Below are 21123 nucleotides of genomic sequence, written 5' to 3'. Positions count from 1 at the left end.
AGGCAATTATGGAAGAATAAAAATGATAATTGATGACAAAATATTTACTGAGTGCTTCAGAATCTTGAGACGGAAAAGAACTTCTCTGAGTATGTATTGCTTTGTGACTAAGTAATTAATACGCATGCTCTGGTCTCAGGTTCATTTTCTATCTGGGGATAAAGAATGGTCAAACTTCAATCTATCAAACAATCCCTTTCTTTTAGTATGGTTACATCAGCGAAAACACACACAGATATAGAAATAGATATATTGAACACACTAGAGCCGGAACAAAGAAATCTCGAAACTGAAATGGAAAAATGAATTGCTAACATCGCCTCTCCTTCCTCTGAGAGAAACATTGAATTGACCCAAATCTAACTTCTAACTGTAAACAACCTACAAAAAGCGCAATCGCAAACTGAGACAATCCTTACCTACACAACACAAACAACCTCAACCAGTTTGCAATGTTCTTCACACCCTCTCACACAGACCAAAGACAAAAAGAAAATGTTATCGTCTGGCCTAATCTTCTATCCTTATGTGCAATCCATAAATCTAAAACTCTACACTGACTTTCTTTTCTTTGGCTTCAACCTACTCTGACAGTGTTAATGGTTAACAAAACCAAATAGAACAAACGATATTCATTACACAGAAATCCACCCTCCCCCGTGTCCAGAAAATTCTCTCGCTTCCTCTAAGACTTCCTCCACTTTCTAACAGCCATCCCTAAAAGTATACACATCCTTGGTTTTCAAATAAATTGCTAATCTTCATTTCCCAAATATCTCCAAGCACACCTTAATATTACATGTGCTGAACGCTCGGCAATCTTGGCGCAACGCTCTGACACCATCATCATCCGCCCCATAGATAAGGACTACACTACAATGGTCAAGAATTACTTAGAGAAGCAATCCGAAGCTCTGTAGAGACTTTACAACCTCATTCATTAAAGGACCTCGCTGTTATTTCCCCACTAAAATCCACTTTTATACTGGCAACGTGGTTCATTCGAGGCCCTATCCCAAGTCAGGATCTTTCACCTCACTCCAAAAGCACCCAAAACTTCCAAATTCTATCTTCTCACAAAAATCCACAAACCTGGTAACCCAGGAAAACTTTTTTTTTTTTTCAGGAGTGTTGGTAGCTCTAATGATTGCAACCCTGTTTTCCTCAATGATCACCACGAACCCCACGTCCATGTTCTTCTATCATACCTCAAAGACTCAAATCGCTTCGTATTCATGATTTCCTCCATCACTGAATTTCTGCCTCCTAATACTATATTATCCTTCATATAGGTAACTTTATTATACGCAAATATCCCACTTACTTACAGTCTCAGTATGTAAAGTTACTATACACATAAAATCAAAAGAAAATCAGCATACCATAATTCCTAATCCAACTCACGCAGTTTGTTCCAACCATGATAATTTCACATTGAAAATAGACATTATCTTGAAGTTAAGCACTAACATAGCCTCTCCACACGCCACTCTATTCATGGGTACCTGAAACAACAAATACTTCACTTGTAGCTACTTCAACTTTTCTTCTCGCTTCTATTCATAGACGACCAACGGCTAACCAGCATTGAAATTATTTCTACAGTTTCTAAACAACAAATGTCTAATCAAATTCATCTAGTCCTGTTCCAAGCACAGCCACCTTCCTTGAAGTGGACGTCGAACTTCAGAATGGACGTCTCGAGACTGACGTATAAATCATATCTGCGTATATGCAATACCTTCACTATAAGAACTCTCCCTCACTCCATCAAACGTTCCCTACCACATCTGTTCCTTCTACATCTTGTTTCAACAACCACCACAAGATCCTCTCGTAAACATTCTCCAACAGGGCATACTCCATCAATTAAGACAGAGAGAGAGAGAGAGACAAAAAACGGAAAAGGAAAGAAAATCCCCCACCATAAAATCCTCTATTCCTAACTTACTCATCCAATACCATTCCAATCTAAATTTTTTACAAAAACTAATGCACCTTGATTATCCTACGCTCATCATATCACTCGAAACCGAAAAGCCTTTCCCAACCCGCCCTAAATTTGTTCGCCGAAGAAATGCCAAGAGCCCAGAATTAAAGATTTCCTAGATTTAATACTAGTTTAACCTCCATTACGAAGGTAACACACACTTTATATCATTTCAGTAATTGTGATTTTCCAATCTCTATTATCCCCTCAAGTGTACCCACGAGTCAGTCTTCTACGTTAACGACACTTCAATTCCTCCTTCAATTCGCAGTCCCGCGCCCGTAACCGACTTACCCGTCCCATTAGTTGGATAGAACTCCTTCGTGGCTGTATAGTTAGAGTACGCGTCTTTGGTGCGGGAGACTCGGGTTTGATTCCCGGTAGGAGCTCATGTAATTAAGATCAGTCAACAAAACCGACTCATTAGTTCTATCTTCTGCCACCAAACAATCTCTCTAACTGATATTGTTACACTGTCAGCTTATTTTATTCTAAAATGGTGCCAACTCGCCTCTAAGCTTCACAGTCACTTTTCAATTTTATAAATTTCTATCTTTTCTTTCTATTTATTCTCTCTTTCTACTTGATGAAAAATTCAGCGAAAGTAATTATAGTGTACTTCTTTTTATGGTATGTGTTATTATATTTTTACTATTTTCTGTTAATTATTAATATGTGATTCAAGATATAAAATTGTTTATATAATTTATTCTATAGATTGTACTGGAACATAAAGGAAACTGGTCTAATATTAGTATTTCTTTATAGGCATTGATATTGATTGTTTAGAGGGAAGAGTTTATTGGAGTGATGTTACAGGAAAAGCCATTAAAAGTTCAAAATATGACGGTACTGACAGACAAAACTTTTTAATAGAAAGTAAGTAAATTCAATTAATAATTTTCAAGTATATCGAAATTTACGTTGCTGATAATGTGTCATAAAATTAATACTTCCTTTTATCAGAAACATTTATCATCTGTAACTTAATCAGACTTTGAAAACAGTCTGGTAATCGAATTAATAAAGCTTTTAAACTTTATTCTATATTTGAATCACCAAATACAGGTTTCAGTATGTAAATGACTCAAATTTACATACTATTTACGGTGTAACTAGTATGCAGCTCAAAGTCATTTCTATACGGAGATCTAGTAATATTTATAGATATCAAAAACAGTTAGGTATCAAAAACCTCATTGACTCGATCACTTGTTCAAAATAATTCGGTACCGGTATCCTATCCCTGTTTTACTATAAAAAATGTAAGTTGTGGAAATTTTGGATAATTTTTAATTCCCTATAAATAAAACTGACAAATATAAATTGTGAGAAATTTGGACAATTACAAATTTCCTTTGGGCTCTTTATTATGGTTTGTTTTCTTAGAAAATCTTTTTAAAAGTTTGGTGTATATATATTGAATTGTATTAGTAGCATCTAAGAATGTTCACTGGGTGTTGAACGAACATTCATTTCCTTCAGTGATATTTTGTCTTATTTGTTCATTTGAATGTTATTCAAAAAAAGCCTGGCCGCCATTCTTCTTTAAAATGCTCTGTATTCGCATCCATAAGCGAAAGTCAAATAATTGCGGATCTTTTTTTTTATTCAAACTAAAATACTCTAGATTCTCTTAAGACAATAGATAAAATATGATCTTTAAAGAAGGTAGATGACCAGGTATTTTATGTAAACCATAGTACTGTATTGTAACGAGTTTTATATTTTTCCCTTTTTTCAATGAACTTCAAAAAGTATGGTACTAATATATTATGGTGATAAGCATCTTTCGACTAAATTTATAACTTTTTGCGTGACTCATCCTAAGAACGTATCTACTCTAGTTGTACATGTTTACATTTGCAATAGGTATAATAAATGCGTGAGGTGCAATCACTACATTATAAATTTTATGAATTAGTCTTAACAGGCATAATCCATATTGTAACAAATTTATGTGTAGAAATATATATATTATATATGCTTGGTATTAAAATGCATTGATTGTAATAACTTTTGTCCACAAACTGTATAAAGCTTGATGTTTTAATTGTTAGATAAAAGTTGAAATAAAATTTTTACATTCATTAATCTTTTTAGACACATTATTATTATTATTATTATTATTATTATTATTATTATTATTATTATTATTATTATTATTTCTTTGACAGACATCGGATCACCTGAAGGAATAAGCATAGATTGGATTGCACGAAATATTTATTGGACTGATTCTACCAAAGATACAATAGAAGTAGCTAATCTCGATACAAAACTACGAACTGTAATTATATCTGGAAATCTAATTAATCCAAGAGGAATTGCTGTCCATCCAAGTAGAGGGTATGTACGTGCATAATATACAAGAATAAATCAATTGAATATGTTCATCATAATTTACTGATATTTAGAAACTTAACGAAATATGTTAAAATCTCGTTGAAATTTGAAACAATGACATGAGTCTAAAATAATTACTTATTTGTAGAGTACAGACTAAGAACAAAGACTACACAGAATATTTAGAAAATGTTACGGATTTATATAATCAGTAAATAGACAATAATGGGTCTTCATGGTAGCTGTTAATGTACGAGAACTCGGGTTCCATTGTCGATGAGGGCGTAGAATTTTTGGCGTTGATCCTGCCTCTTGATGTAAATGGTGAGTCACTTCAATTATGAGATAGTTTAGAAAACAAGAAATAATGGGTTTGAACCGAGTCTCTTACCATGCATCACTTACTTGCATTTGTAATACTTAGCAATCTATAGCCATTAGTTTAGTCAAAATTACACAATTTTTTCCATAAGAAGCGCACAAAGTAAACAGTAAAAGTAAGGCTCTGAGACGCCATATATCATCTCCTATTGTATCAACAGTAAATATCCCATTGTTTATAATAGTAAAGATGTACACCGCACATATTTGCTCATTTCATTAGTTCAAAATAAAACACAATTAGCCCTTCAAAACAATTTCAATGCTTTTTTTTTTAGTTTTAGGCTAACAAAAAGATATTTTTCTTCTTCATTTAGTTCTTTTTCTAGCATAGATTAATTGGTAATTTTGTTTATTTAGAGTTGTTCACCAAAGTTATATAAGATGTCAATGTATAGTTTAATGTAGGACGGTAGGACCAAAACACAATTCCTAATACACGGTAGGATCGAAAACACAATTCCTACCGTGTATTGAATCTTGTTCTCGTGTATCAAGGGTAGAAATGGTAACCAATAAGTCAGGTCAGAGATCAATCTATGCATGAAAAGTATATACTTTATATTGCTTTTAATATTTTCTCTTTTCTCAGTCGTAGTGACTAAGTTAGTGTTTTAAAGTAACTTTTGATGTATGATATTCATTTGTCGTACTACATAATAACCAGTTTAGGATTTCCTTCCATACAAATAGTTCATAAGGTGAAAAATTTCTGTTATAACAAGTCAACATAGAAACAAAGCATTAATACGACACATAATGTTCAGTCATAACTCATCACGTACCTGAACACCTGTCGTTTTTTCAGAAGCTGTATATAGAGTTACAGAATATAGGCGAATAGTCTCCAGTGGCCGTAGAGAGCTTTTGAAAGGAAATGGGTATTTATTGTTTAATATGACTAATCTTAACATGGCTTGTTAGATGTAAAGATGAAATAACATGTATTAAGGAAACAGATAATAGAAATGTTGATAATAAGAGAATATTTCTGTAGAATTTAAGTCAAAAAGTTGTTTGATGTACTAAGATAATACAAATTTAAAGATATGAGTCAGAAGTGTTTTGGAGTTATAGGTGATAAATAATATTAAGCAGTTGTGATATAATTCTTTAATGTAGTTAAAGTCAATAATGATGATTGATGTGGAAATATAGGTTATTGCATGTGCATATGTTATTGGCCATACAAGCAAAAATGCAAATTGGTTTTCTTTTAGAATGTATCTAAGGCTAAAACATGTTGATTTTTGATGGTGGGTGGCACTCTTAGAGTTACCTTAAGTCATTCCGATGTAGCGATATACTTTATCCGTTTTGGAATAGTTTCTTGCCGGCCTACTACTTATTTAAAGTAATTATAATGTTTCTAACCATAAAAAAATTAATGCCCCTTTAGACAACCACTTTTAAACAAGAAGTGCAAGGCGTAAGTGGTTTTCCGAAAGAAGCTTCACTTCATTATGAATGAAGCTTCCAATGAAATCTTATGCTATATCTCAAGATGACCAACTCTGCTTTTGAAGGCAGTTTTGTATTGCCGACAAAATAAATCACAGTTACGTGCAAGCATGTGATTCTACAGATTCTAGAAACTTATTGGCAATCCATAAAACAAATAGATGAGGAAGGATTCTCTTAAAAATATCGGGTTTGGTTCCCTCTTTCTTCACTTCATCAATCGCTTTACTTAGAGTAATAGTTTTGAGTTTTTCTTTTCTTTTTTCCCCACTAAAGAGGGATTTTCCGACTAAATAAGGTAAAGGAATATGAAAGAGAAAATGAGACGTAATCTCACAATTTAATTGGGATAAATGTCAGATAAATCTACATTTGTTACTGCTTAGGTTCAGAGACAGAGAGAGAGACAAAATATAAAGATAATATAAAATTCTTGAAAAATATATTTAAAAAATGACAAAACATTGACAGATCCTCTAGTACACGTGTCTCTCCTTGTAATTCTATTGAATTATTGAGTTTTAAACTCGTAATTTTAAAATTATTGATAAATCATTGTAACCTTTTTAAGAAGACGGTTCCTTTAAACAATTGATTACAGTTAAATCTCTTAGATAAGATTTTACTCTATACAATATCTGTAATAGCTTTTAAGTATATTTTACTGTACGTAATATCATAATATAAATTATTAACAATATATGAAAGAAATAACAATCACACTTTTAACAAATTAAAATATTGCCATGCAAATGCTAGTATATTATTTTGATGAAAAAAATTCAGTATGAAAGTCAAGCTAAAAGTATATGAAAGACAATATTTAAAATAAGAACTCAATAAAAGTAATTTTATATTTAATTTTATTTCTTATAAGGTCAACAAACATTTTATTTCTAAGGAAATAACGAAAATATTTCTTTAAAGATATATCTATGAATGTTTCTTCAGTTTTTCAGTTATAGACCTACCTACCTTCTTGTAAAAATTCTTCAAGTAATTTGCACAATGCCATATTATAGTAGGCCTTCTCTTCCAATGTGGATTTCGTCTTATTTCAGGTAAAGTTCTGAAAACAGTGTTTTGGGAGGATATAAATTTACTGAATTATGAATGAAGTGCAATTAGTATGTATTATTGTTGTTATTTTAGAAAACTCTTTTGGTCGGATTGGAACAGAGAAAATCCCAAAATAGAGTGGGCAAACTTGGATGGATCTGATAGAAAAACATTTGTTCGTGGAAATATTCAACTTCCAAATTCATTAACATTAGATCTAGATCGAGATGAACTTTGTTGGACGGATGCTGGATTGAAAACAGTAGGTAAGTTGGTTGGTTATTATTTTGTACAGCAAAGCTAAATGTTTCTTGAATCAATATTAACGGCACACAAAAGTGTAATAGGAAAATAAGTATTAGATATTATAGATTCAACTCCCTAACCTAATAGAGACAGTGATAAACATAATATATGATAAAATATGAATTAATGACATGATAAAGTGAAAATTTTCAGTGAAAAACTAATTTGCTATATTGGTTCCTCTCCCAGTTTCTGACAACATAGAATCGAACTTAGGTCTCATAGTTCAAAGAACTATGCTCTGTAATCCATATAAATTCCACTATATGAATTACTTGGCAGACATATGAAGTACGAATGAACTAAAAAAAAAATGCATATTTTACGTTTCAAGTTACATTGTTATCTTACATTTTCAAGTTTTCGATTTTCTCATTTTTTTTTTTTTTTTTAACCTAAGTATTCTTCACATAGATAACCATATGCTACATATTTTCGAGTTCATTTACAATATTTTAACACATACAAACACATCTTAAATTTCTTCAATATGTTTTTTTCTGATAGCTAAAATCAAATATTTACTTTGCAGAGTGTATAGGTATTGGAAGTTCGATAAGAAGAACCGTTATATCAAAACTGAACTATCCCTTTGGTTTGACACATAATCAAAATAACTACTATTGGACAGATTGGAACTCGTAAGTGTATAGAACAACCGCATTTCACTAAAACTTGTCCATATATATACAAGGGTGGCAAAACATGTGATATGTCCAAAATGATTGTCGCATATCTATAACTGTCTTCTTGTAAGAATATAATTTGATAGTGTTTTGCAGGGTATTTTTAATACTGATACTATGTGTATAACCGGGAAATGTATATTTGTGAAAAATTTCATAGGAACAGAATTATAAATACGAAAATTATAATGAGTAAAACAAAATGTTGCTAAATGGACAAGAAAGTTTTATTTTCGTTTTATTGTTCTTATTTACTGCTCTTTTGACATGAAATTTACCATATACATATCTTTGCCGATTATACACATACTAACATTATAAGAAATACCAGGCAAATTCGTTATCAAATTATATTCCTACAACAACATATTTATAGACATGCGACAATAATTTAGGACATGAGTGTACATTTTTACAGCAGAGCGTCACGACTTTTCAAATTAGATTTAAAATGCTTTCAGTTCACTGTTGAATCTCGTATACTGCTAAATAGGGAATTTCTAATTAAACTATATCAACTTTTTCCTGCATATAGATCTCAGTGTGGACAACTATTAGAGTAAATTCGACTCGCTAAAAAGTAACATATAATGTTTTGCCATCCTCGTTTAGATGTACTTTATAAGGTTGTAATTTGCTTTCCTATCAAAATATACATATGATTTGCCATCTTCACATAAAAATCATAAATTTATAATAAGTTGGCTATAATTAACACTAACAACGATTAACTTTATACGAGCATGATTCTGTTGGTGAATTTTATTCCTAACTTTGCTAACTTTCAATTACCATTGAATCTCCAATTTCTTCACAATATTATCCTTCTTTATTTTTCAAGAGTATTTTGCTGCTAAAGACTACTATATTTTCACATTCCTTTGTTACACAGCAAATAACACAGGAATGTTTTTCTTGTTTTCTCTCTTTTTCTCTTAGTCTGGTGTTAATTAAGATGCAATACGTTATGTATATTTTATGACTCACGTTTCTTGTTATAAACAAAATACGTATTTCTTGCATTTCCTTCATAAATTTACATACACAACTAGTTACTTACCTAATAATAATAATAATAATAATAATAATAATAATAATAATAATAATAATAATAATAATAATAATAATAATAATAATAATAATAATAATAATAATCGCTTACCAAGTTTTTACAACTTTCTTTGCATTTATTGCACGCGTTTTTAAATCATCATCACTAACATTATCAACCTACTACTTTATAGAAATGTTCCTATGGCCTCCTTCGGCCAATTGGCACACATGAAGTCGATAGTTGAAGTTTTCCCACACCTTCAACACTGAAGAGAGTTCACAAGTTCACTGATGGTTGGTGGGAGATGTCACTAGTGAGCGTCGCTCGTGCAAAAATTGAACACTCCCTCTTTCGAACGGTAGGCGTTTCATTCAAATAGGATTAGCCGTCTTCAAGCTATAACACTTTGAAATCAGATGAACACTTGACATCCTGTATAACTTGAACAATTTGTTATCACATTATTCCGCTCTACCTTGTATGAACGCGTTTTCTGAAACTCTTCTTGTCTGTTAGTATACCAATGACTGCTTATGTTTACCTACCATTCCTTCTTGCAATATGTTCGGTTCTCTTCCATACCCGCATCGTCGTTTCCACGATATCTTACTTCTGCCAAAATCGTGATCAATGTAATTATTCTCTCTTCTAATTCCTACCGAACAATTAGCTGTACTTCGTTGTGTAGTTTGTAGATACAGAATCTCTGATTTTGCTAGTGCCTATGTCTTCGATTCACGTATTAAAATGGATTATATTCATGGGAAGGTTCCCACTTCAAACTAGTTTGGCTCATAACTGAGTGTTAAGAGTATGTAAAAAGGAATATGATTTTATTTCTTGGTAACAGACAGAGCTATTGTATAATTTGGCTTTAACTTCGCTTCGCGTGAACTATTTGTGTGCAACAAACAACAATTTTCTTATACTTTTGCCATTATTCTTTATATAACTATCTTTTATGAATACGATTATCAATTTTTCAAAAAAAAAATTTTTTTCGAATTTCCTTACATATTATTTAAAAAGATACCTATGATATATTTTAATTTCATATTCGCTCCATACCATGTCGTTCTTTTTATCTTCGTTCTAATATCTAATTTCAACACCTCTTACACTTACAGATGCTTAGAGAAAGCGTAGAAAGATCCGCAAAGAAATTTTCGTGCAAATTGAGTTTATATTTATTCATATCTTTTCTGTTAGTTTCCTACAGTTTTGCTAAAAGTTTCTTCATATGTGGGAGTTCTTTCGAAAACTTGATTGATTGATTTTGCTTCATGCCTTTATGCAATACACAGGTTATGAAGGATGGGATCGACTTCTTATTCGAGTAGTCCCTGCCACATTGAAACTTAAAAGTCCGGTGACAAGAAAGCATCATGTGAGATAACTGATGGTGATAAACTTTTTCCATCGTAGTATTTCGTCTCCAGAGAGCTGAATTAAAAAAAATAAAAATAAAAAATAAAAAACTGCAGGTCCTGGCACCAATATTTGTTAATTCCCTTGCACTCCGACAGAAAGAATAGTCAGGTGTGGAGTTATTTCATTGATACTTCCGTTATCTGAGTGTTCAGTCCAAAGACAGTTTCTAGTCTATCTTACCCTGACGTAGCTAGGAAGACTCAATGAGAAATAGAACATGGTCAGGATGTTTCATTGCTTCATTACACAGTCATTTGCCCATGTTAATTAAACCTTCTTCGATGTACAGATACTCTAGTTTCTTATTGTATTAAAAAAAAAGAGAACCTTTCTGTCCTTTTTAATTCACTGTCGAAAGTATTCTGCAATCTTAGAAACATAGAAGAAACAGATTTAGAATAACTGAATATTCATGCAATATATTCTTACCTTTATTTAAAAAAGAAATGGAAAACAAAACTTATAATCAAAATTACAGATAATTACGAATCTAGCTACTACATTTTCGATTAAGAGGAGAAAAATATTTCAGCAGGAGAGCACCTTTTTCTTTCATTTACGTAATTTTCGTTTGTCATTCACAGACCTTGCAAGTACAACAAATACTAACTAAATTTAATTTTTATTAAAACATATTTTCCCACCATTTGCTAAGACTTGTCGCCATTATTAAAATAAGTCTAGACCAAACATTTTCAACGCGGTGCCCGTAATATACTTTCCTGGCGTCTTCCGACATCAAATTTAATCTCGCTGGCATTATTCATATTTCAAGAAGAACATATTTTTGCACATCTACATATTTTTCCTGTCACTTCTTAGGTCGAATAATTTTACCGGTATATATATTTTTTTTTTATATCACTCAAAACAGCTAATAATGTAACAGTGCTTCTGTGTAGTAAAGCAAAAACTTATATTGAAATGTAAATTCTTTCTAAATCAAATATTGATTTCTGTGTAATTGATTCTAATGTAATTTCCCTCTCACATGTAAAACATAAGTCTATAATTTTTCCGTTAATGACGGTAATGTCAGAAGATGAAGAAAATAAATTCATTACGTAATAATAATATTACTACTACTACTACTACTACTACTACTACTACTAATAATAATAATAATAATAATAATAATAATAATAATAAATAATCACCACCACCATCATCATCATCATCATCACCACCATCATCATCATTGTAGTAGAGTAGTAGTTTTGTTGTTGTGGTGTCGTCAGATGGTGCTTCTTGTTAATAGGCATCGGTTAGGTGTGGCCGATCATTGAAGAAAGTTGGACAGCATTGACGTAGAATATTGTCTAAGAATTTTTTAATCAATGAGTTGATATTTGGTGCCCGGTTTCTAACTGACCCTTACAGATTATATACATACGATTAACTTGGTAAACATGTATGTTCTCTCAAAACGTACCGCACAGTACGGAATCAATATATTTCATAAGTTTTCATTTTTCTTAGTTTGTTCATCAAAAATATTCATTTTACTTTCGACGCAGAACGCTGCAAGTTTTGAAAGGAAGGGAATATAGGAAGAAAACGTAAAAAAATAAATAAATAAATAAATAAATAAAAAATAAATAAATAAATAAATAAATAACAACTACAAAAGAAAGCCAGCAAATATAACGAGATGAACTACTTTACATCAAACATCCTTTAACCGATTCTTCTATCACTATTATCCTTCACTAGTGACATCAAATAGGTAAAATGAACTAAAACAGGGTGACAGTGAATGTCACAGATGATAGAGAGTTAAGCGACTGTGGATTTTCAAAAGGCCTCCAACATTCGTTAAAAAAGAAAACGTTTGTTAGGAAGTCACTCTTTTATTTAGTTTTCCGTCAAGGCAGATAGATTCACAGACCTGATCAAAACTTGATATGCATGCACAGGTTAAATTTTACAATACGAACTACTTATTGTGCCTACCAGTGTTTCTTCCAGACTTATTTTATTTGGAGGCGGGGCGCTGCGCCCCTAGGAGACCAAAATAATACGTCTATAATATAATAATAAATAGAATAATACCGTGTGAAAATAGTATGTGCCCCTCCGAATATTAAGTGTGCCACGGAACATTTTTTCTAAAAGAAACAGTGGTGCCTACTCAAGGGCCACATATTGACGATATCTTACTGGGTAGGTAAACTGGTATGCTTACCTTAGAAATGTCTAGAGAAGAAACTAGTTTTCGTTTTCTTTAAATAAGCTTGGAGTCTATCCATCTAGTGTATTGTAACAAACGTAAGACTGGAAAATGTCTAGCCTTTATACAAGCTATTGTGTTGTATGATTACTATTTGTAAATTTACACAATGGATGAAAAAAAAAATTGTTAGTAGGCCACGAATATTTTAAAAAGTTTTATCAATGTTAAGTATCCAAATAAGTTCAGGCAGGCTTAGCCTGCCCTACTTGCCTTGAGAATCAATCTCTTATTTCAGACACTTCATTGTTTAAAATAAAGTTATTTCCTCCAACTGCACTCCACTTCAGCATAATATTCTGTTAATTTCTTCATACCATCGATAAAAATATTGCCCTATCTAGATTAGGGTATTAAGTTCTTCTAATTCCGTTTTGGAACTTTTATCCTGAAGTTGTTTTTCACACGAAATTGTTTTTGATATGACTTGCTTCCTCATCAAATTAAGATCTACTATCATACCATACCACACATTGCAATTCTGTGATGTTGATTTTCAAAGAGAAAAGTGCCAGTAAAATGACGATGGGTCAATGTTACCAGTACATACTTATTTCTTTGTTCTCCTGGTCTGAACCGAAAGACACATTGAGGTATGCTTGTAGAAAGTTTAAATATTATCATCCTGTTCGTGCCTTCTTGATTCTTACAGGCTTTGTCCTACCTAAATGGTTGGTACCTGTTAAGTAAATTGTTTTTTTATGTTTCATTTGTTCCAACTATGTACGTAAATTAATAATATAATAAAAGGTATCATGTATTTTTGCTAGTTTAGTTGCATATACATATTATTTTTACGAAAATGTGAAATTACTCTTTGTAATAGTACTAATATACTAACTTGTTTTGTAGTAACACTATTGAGAATGCAGACAGGCCTAATGGAAAATTGAACGATCCTATCAAAGTACCGCTAGGAGGAAGCGGAAAGCTTTATGGTATTGTAGCAGTACCAGAACACTGTCCAAGACGTATGTAACTATAATATAGTATTTTATCAGTTCTTGCTTTCTTAGTGATTTTGGTATATGTAAACTGCTACATCGGTAATATTACTTATACAAACCTTTTCAAGCGAGTAGATCAGGGAAAATATCTTCAAATCAACGTTCTTAAATACGAGGAGTGTTCAACAATTATTGTTCCTGATATACAAGAAGTTAAACGAAAATCTTGTGCTTGTAATATATTGTACTCTAAAGTGTGTGTGCCAAAGTACAGGGCAATATCTTTGGTACTAGTTGTGCTTCCTGTGACACAAATTTAATTTTATATCAGGGACAATAATTGTTAAATAACCTTCATGTTATACGTTATGTACGGTTTATTCACTACTATGATGCTAACGAACTTCAATAAGTTATGAGCAAATTATTTTATACAAAGTTTAGGTGTTTAATGATTCTGTGTTGAGAACCAGGAAGACTTTACACTGATCTTCGAGATGTGACTATGTTTGTGACTCTTAATCTCTTGAACCGCCCGACCGATCTCGATCAATTTTTTAACGTAGATGCGGTTCTGGCCTGGGAGTGTTTTTAGCTATTCACTTTGACGGCAGAACTTAAGGGAGGGGGAGACGGGGAACATAGAAAAAAATAAAACATAACTCTTCAACCACCCAAAAATTAATAAATATAAAAATAAAAGTGATTATGTTCGTGAATTAATAACTCTTGAGCCACCCGATCGATCTCAAACAAATTTTTAACATATATGAAGTTCGAACCTGGGAAGTTTTCTATAATCTTATTTTGACAGATCTTCCTTTTTAGGGGAGGGGGAGAGAAGGGAAAATATATGAAAATGAATAAAACTTAATAACTCTTGAACCACCCTCCCGATCTCGCTCAAACTTTCAACATAGATAAGGTTCGGGCCTGGGATGTTTTCTTCATTTCACTTTTACAGTGCAACGAGGGGGAGGGGGTAGATATATGTAAAATAAAAATAAAAATAAGAGTGACTTAAATAAATCTTTGAGTTTTACGTCCCACGGTTATGTCGGTTAGGCTAAAGGAGACGGTGATGATGAGTAATGAATGAAATGGCGGAATGAAGGAAGTGGGAGAACCCCGAGAAAACCCACGCACACGGTGTTTGCCCACCACAAAGTTTGCTTGGCGGGGGCAGGGATCGAACCCGGGACCCCAAGCACCAGAGGTGAACGCTCTACCACTGAGCCACCGCGGCCCCAATAGTGACTGTCCTTGTGACTTCATCACGCTTAAGCCACCCGACCGATCTTAACGAAATTTTCAACATAGATGAGGTTGAGGCCTGAGGTAGTTTTTATCATATCGCTTTAACGGTAGAATTTAGGAGAGGGGGAGGGGCGGGGAGAAATCTATAAAAATAAATAAAACTTAGTAACTCTTGAACCACCAAACCGATCTTGATCAAACTTTCAACATAGATAAGGTTCGGGCCTGGGATATCTTCTTCATTTCACTTTTACGGTGCAACCTAAAGGAAGGGGAGATACATGTAAAAAGAATAAAAATAAAAGTGACTGTCTTTGTGACTTCATCACTCTTAAACTACCCGACCGATCTTAATTAAATTTTCAATATGGATGAGGTTCGGACATGGGGTGGTTTTTGTCATATCACTTTGGCGGTAGAACTTAGAAGAGCGAGAAGGGAGGGGACAGATATATATAAAATAAATAAAACTTAATAACTCTTGAACTACCAGACCGATCTCGATCAAATTTTCGACATAGATGAGGTTCGGGCCTGGAATTTTTTAATATATATTTTCACTTTGATGGTAGAATCTAGGGAGGAGAAGGGGAGGTTTATATATAAACAAATAAAACAACTTTTGAACCACCCAACCGATCTCGATCAAATTTTCAACATAGATGACATTTGGGCTTTGAATAATTTTTATCATTTAAATTTGATGGTGCAAAGTAGGGGAGGGGGAGGAGGGGATATATATGTAAAAAAAATGGAAGTGACTGTCTTTGTGACTTCACTCTCCAACCACCTGACCGATCTCGATCAAATTTTCAACGTAGATGAGGTTCGGGCCTGGGATGGTATTTATTTATTCACTTTGACGATAGAACTTCGGGGAGGGGGAGGAGGGATATATATATAAAACTTAACTCTTGAACCACCGGACCGAGATGATTTTTGTCATATCACTTTGATGATGTAACTTAAAGGAGGGGGAAAGACATTTACAAATGATCGAAAATGACCGATATTAGTGTCGAATCTATAGTTTTGAGGTCGCTAAGATGAACAGTGGCACTTCTGATGCCTTTTAAATCCAAATTCAGCCCTGCAAATTGTGGGAGGGGAGGGGGATATATAAAAATCATCGAAAATGACTAATATGAAGAAGCGCTTAATAATAGTAAAAAGTGACTGACTAACGAAACAAATTGCTATTTTTTCTAAATTTAACCCAGCGAAGCGGATAATTGATGCTAGTATTCAATAAAAATGGATAGGGTTCATTTGTATCTCGATTTAAAAGAATAAAAGTAATGTGAAAAGAATATGAATGTAAATATGAAAGAAAATAGTACAAATAATATAAACTCTATAGAAGCATTGACCACGGGATATCCAACCAAGATCAAAAGTAGTATGTGATGAAAAAGTAAATAAAATAAAACGGAATAAATGAATGTACCTTATCCAGCAATAGGATACAATTAGTTAGGTAAGTAAAACAATGTTTTGATATATCGTCACGTATCCATTCAAGATGCAAAAGAAAATTAAATGAAATTCAAACGACAGAACCATCAATCGAGGAATCTTCTGTATAAAAACTAAAACAGTTATGAATCACAAGAAGTTCTTTTAATTCCCGAACAGCCACTGAAGGTAGGCAAGACATTCCTAAACAGAGGTATACACAGATAAATCTGCTTAATATGGCAATAATATGAAATTACCAAATAACTGAACGATAGGAGGTAGGAGTCTAGAATAATGCCTATACTTGAACACAAGCTGAGGGGATAGAACTATTGTAGTAACTATCCCTACTTCTAATCTGCTACCAAAATTTTGTCTAAAAGTCTATTAGCATAAACTCCTAATATAAATGTCAATTAAGGTAACTACAAATGCAATGGATAAACATTGGACCAATACATCATCAGACAAATAAAAATGAAAAAGAAAGAAAAGAAAAGAAATAGAATATGACAGTACAACTCACCAACATATTTCAAAGAAGCATATACTCGGAACACCAAAAAAGGTAGTGAAATTTGAGAAGATCGACTCTTTCGGAATTAATAACGACCAGCAGCAGAAGAGCCCCCTATTCCCGCTACTATTTAAATTTGCTTTGCAACAAGGATAAGGAAAAATTAAAGACGTAGGAAGGAACTAACATCAAATAGTCTTAATCAGTTGCTATGTTTATTGACATCAATTTGCTTAATATTGACACTATGCACAAAAATACGAATATCTTTTTAACAGAATTTAAAAAAGATAAGTTTAAAAGATACCAATGAGAATTCGAGACAACAACTACAAAACAATGGAAATATGGTTATCAATATAAAAATGTACATAAAGATGGAATCAATTGATAAATATTTAGGTGTAGTTGTAACAAACAAAAACAAAGTTAACGCGAAAGTTCAAAAACAATGGTGAGAAATACATGATGCTACTATATGTAGAATCCAAGTCAAGTGATATTGAAGAAATTAAATGTTAAAATAAGTAAACCATGCATCCAGTTGAATTTTGCTTATAGTCACTATATTTGCCGGCGTATAAGACTCACTTATTTCCCTTCGAGAATAAGTCCAAAAATGGGATGCCGATACAGAAATTTTGATTATTTTAGTTTCAATAAGTATTACCTATCCTATGTTGTTTAATGTCTTCCATGTTTCCTTCTACGTATAGCAGTGACTGAGTATATGCAGTTTGGATACAATCGAGTAATTCTACATTTATTTAAGTATTGTTAACTTCGCACATGTTCCTTGTTAAAATATGATTTTGTACTTTTTAAAAATTCTTTATAATGAGCAGTGAAAATATTTTTGGTCAAAATTGAATAAAGAAAATGGAGTGTGTCTCATATGCCGGCTATCATGTAGAGCTTAAAGCTGGCTGAATTTAAAATGTTTAGTCTCTCCACCACAAATACCGTGTTAAGCCTTAAAATAAGATGCAAATAAGAAATAACGAATCTCTATCTTATTTCTCTTCTGAAGAAAAGAGGAAGGCAGTTTTTAAAAGACTAATACTGCACTATAGCGTCTTGTTATAAGATTTCATCTTTGATACTAGTTCTCTTTTATTATAAAGAAAATGGAAATGTGCTACTTTCTCGTTCTAGAAGTCTATTTCATCGTAAGATGTAGTTAAGGTAAAAAAGATGTATTAAATACTACAGACTGAAACTTGCTAAAAATAACGGTTTTGTTCAAACTGTCTAATATGACCCAGATCTGGAATATTTCATTTTGCGTGAACGCTTAGAAGTGCCAAAAATGCTGACCCGAAAATATGACTGTCATTTATAGACGAGAAATTAAGTAAGCAAGTGACTATAGTCTCGAGCTTCTAATTCTAAAGCAGTAAGCATAGAAAATTACATTGAATTTCTGAGAAGATCAAGCAACCTTTGACTTCAACTTTTGATCATTTAACGTGAATTGATTCAATAAGACACTCGCCAAACTAGCATAATTTGACAGTCAATTTACGTATAATCGTTGGTATGTCGTGACAGTGTGGAGCAAGTATCCGGTTTCCAAAATAATCAGTTTATTATTTATTTATTTATTTATTTAAGGTTCCTGTGAACTCCCCCTTGTCCGAGCACTTCGCCTTTTCGCCACCAGATGCTCACTTTTTCATTTAGCAATCACTGCTGGCACCTCTACTGGGAAGAACTGAAAGATCGTACCGCTCAGTTTGAATGTGTCCAGGATATCCACACTTGAAGTGGGCGGGGAGTGGAATCCAACAGTTTTTTTTTTTTTTTTTTTTTTCATGCACCTGCAGTCAGTCAGAGTCTATTTATACAAGCCGTGTTGTTCAGCCGCAGGGCAAAACCTCAACCATTGATGAGTAACATAAATCTTTTCTTTTTGCAGGTAGGAATAGAGTTTTTGTACGAAAAACGGGAATTAGGTTGCAGAGAATGTCATTCGCATCGCGTTGACAAATTATCTTTCGTCCGTTTATCACATGAAACTCTTCTCTCTTTTTTTTTTATTATTACCAGAATATGAGATTAAAAAAACCTAAATGGTTCTTTGTATACAGAAAATAAACAAACAATACTAATATTTTCTTACATATCAGTATTATATGATTTTTTTTCTGAAGTGTATGATGCATGAAAAATGGACAGAATGAATTTTGACTTTTCTATTTGTCCCTATCCTTCTGAATAGAGACAATGATGTGGCGCAACAAAAGGGCCTGCGGGGCCCGCAACATTGAGAGGCCCAGAACAGAAAGAGGCCCATTTCAGTTTCGAAGTTAAACTTTATAATGTTAAGATGTTAAAAAATATGTGATGTTCCAACTATATCTCATTTTTACCTATGAAGACGGTAACCCCTGAGCGATTATTTAGTAAATTAAATGCCAACAAAACTTTTACTGACCAGCGAAAACATTATGACCACTCGCTACTTTTTGAACGAAATCATCGGGCTGAGATAAGAGCTACAAGGCATAACACAACCGCGCGCCAAACACGACAAGAATCTCACTCGATTAGTCAGTGTGATGCTTGTGCCTTGAATGGGGAAGAACGACGATATATCAGGGTGACTAAATGGCTGGGAGCTTCATTTCGGAAACAACGCGACTTGTCGAGTTTTCGCGATCTGCCGTGCTTATGTATTTCAAAGATGGGAAAAGGACATTGAAACCAGCATCGAACCAAACAACAAAAAAGTGGGACGACCACACCTCATTAAAAATGTCGGATGTCGTAGACTCTCGAATTTGATACAGCAGAATAGACGAAAATTATAGCACAATATAATAATAATAATAATAATAATAATAATAATAATAATAATAATAATAATAATAATAATAATAATAATAATAATAATGTGCATTTTTTGCATATGAGCAAGTTGTGACTCACTAGATAGAACATAGAAAGTCAAAGCTGTTCTCTGTAAATTTTACGTGACTCATGAATGTGGAAAGAGGGGGTCCGTTTAACATTTTAGCGGGGAGGCCCATTCGTCCTTACTTACGCTACTGAGAGAATGTAAGGTAAAATAATAACACCAATATATATATATATATATATATATATATATATATATATATATATATATATATATATATATATATATATATATATATATAAATCCTGGCTCAACAGTCCCTTGTGATCTGAGCCTGCAGCGGGTTTATGTTAGTAGTAAGCACAACCACACCCAACGCCGTGGCCGGCTGTCTAGATTGAAGTCCGCTATGTTTTAGTTTCCCAACTTTTCTCTCGACATTTGATCAACACAGAAATGTTTGAGTGCCCCACCGGGAATTAATCCCTGGACGATGCACACCGTACCACTTTCGTTAATCATTTGGTAAAATTCAGGTTAGGGTGGTACTGAATTAATTTTGGAATATGCCATTTCTCATAAGGTAAAGTTCAAAAGTGTTGTGACATAATTAAAAAGCTCATTATCAACCACGTATTCTTGCCTCTAATATCTCTAAAAGTTTTCGAGTTATGTGTCAAAAATGGTTGAAACACTTTAAGTTAGTTTAGTAACTTGAAGAAGATAGTGGAATTATACATACATAATTAGAATTGCTCCATTTTTTATTTTTATTCTTCTTTCTCGTAAAGAAATACAAAATCATAATTTCAACCATTTTGGTACATTTTTCATAATTTGAAGCGCGAACAGCCAGTTTCTTTCCTTACGTTTTGAACTTAGGATTTATATTCTCCTTGTCCCTTATCGTGAAAGTCATATAATGACATGGGTCCCAAAGCTAGAAAATCTTATGCGACAGAGGTAATGACAATTTTTGTCATTTCATCTCTCAAGATCTGTTAAATTTGACATTTATTGAATGATAACAGTTTTATAATACGAATAAATTTTTCGCAATAAGGTGCGTATAGTGGTCGTAAGAAATGACAAAAGCTACCACTGACCTTTATAGTTTGACTCATGCTTTTTCGATCATGG

At 32.8% G+C, this 21123-nt stretch overlaps 1 protein-coding gene across 1 annotated transcript in view; it reads left to right on the top strand.

Annotated features, from left to right (window-relative positions):
• Ndg (Nidogen) overlaps nt 1-21123 on the top strand; it is a 185222-nt gene that overhangs the window by 153384 nt on the left and 10715 nt on the right. The window contains exons 21-25 of the mRNA XM_081758985.1: nt 2759-2869; nt 4168-4339; nt 7331-7503; nt 8076-8184; nt 13797-13915. Of these exons, the coding sequence (XP_081615111.1) occupies nt 2759-2869; nt 4168-4339; nt 7331-7503; nt 8076-8184; nt 13797-13915 (684 nt within the window). The remainder of the gene's footprint in view (nt 1-2758; nt 2870-4167; nt 4340-7330; nt 7504-8075; nt 8185-13796; nt 13916-21123) is intronic.

Source organism: Thermobia domestica, chromosome 5, assembly GCF_964235325.1.
Source record: "Thermobia domestica chromosome 5, izTheDome1.hap1.1, whole genome shotgun sequence".
Classification (NCBI taxonomy): domain Eukaryota; kingdom Metazoa; phylum Arthropoda; class Insecta; order Zygentoma; family Lepismatidae; genus Thermobia; species Thermobia domestica.
This window is presented reverse-complemented; position numbering and strand designations above follow the sequence as displayed.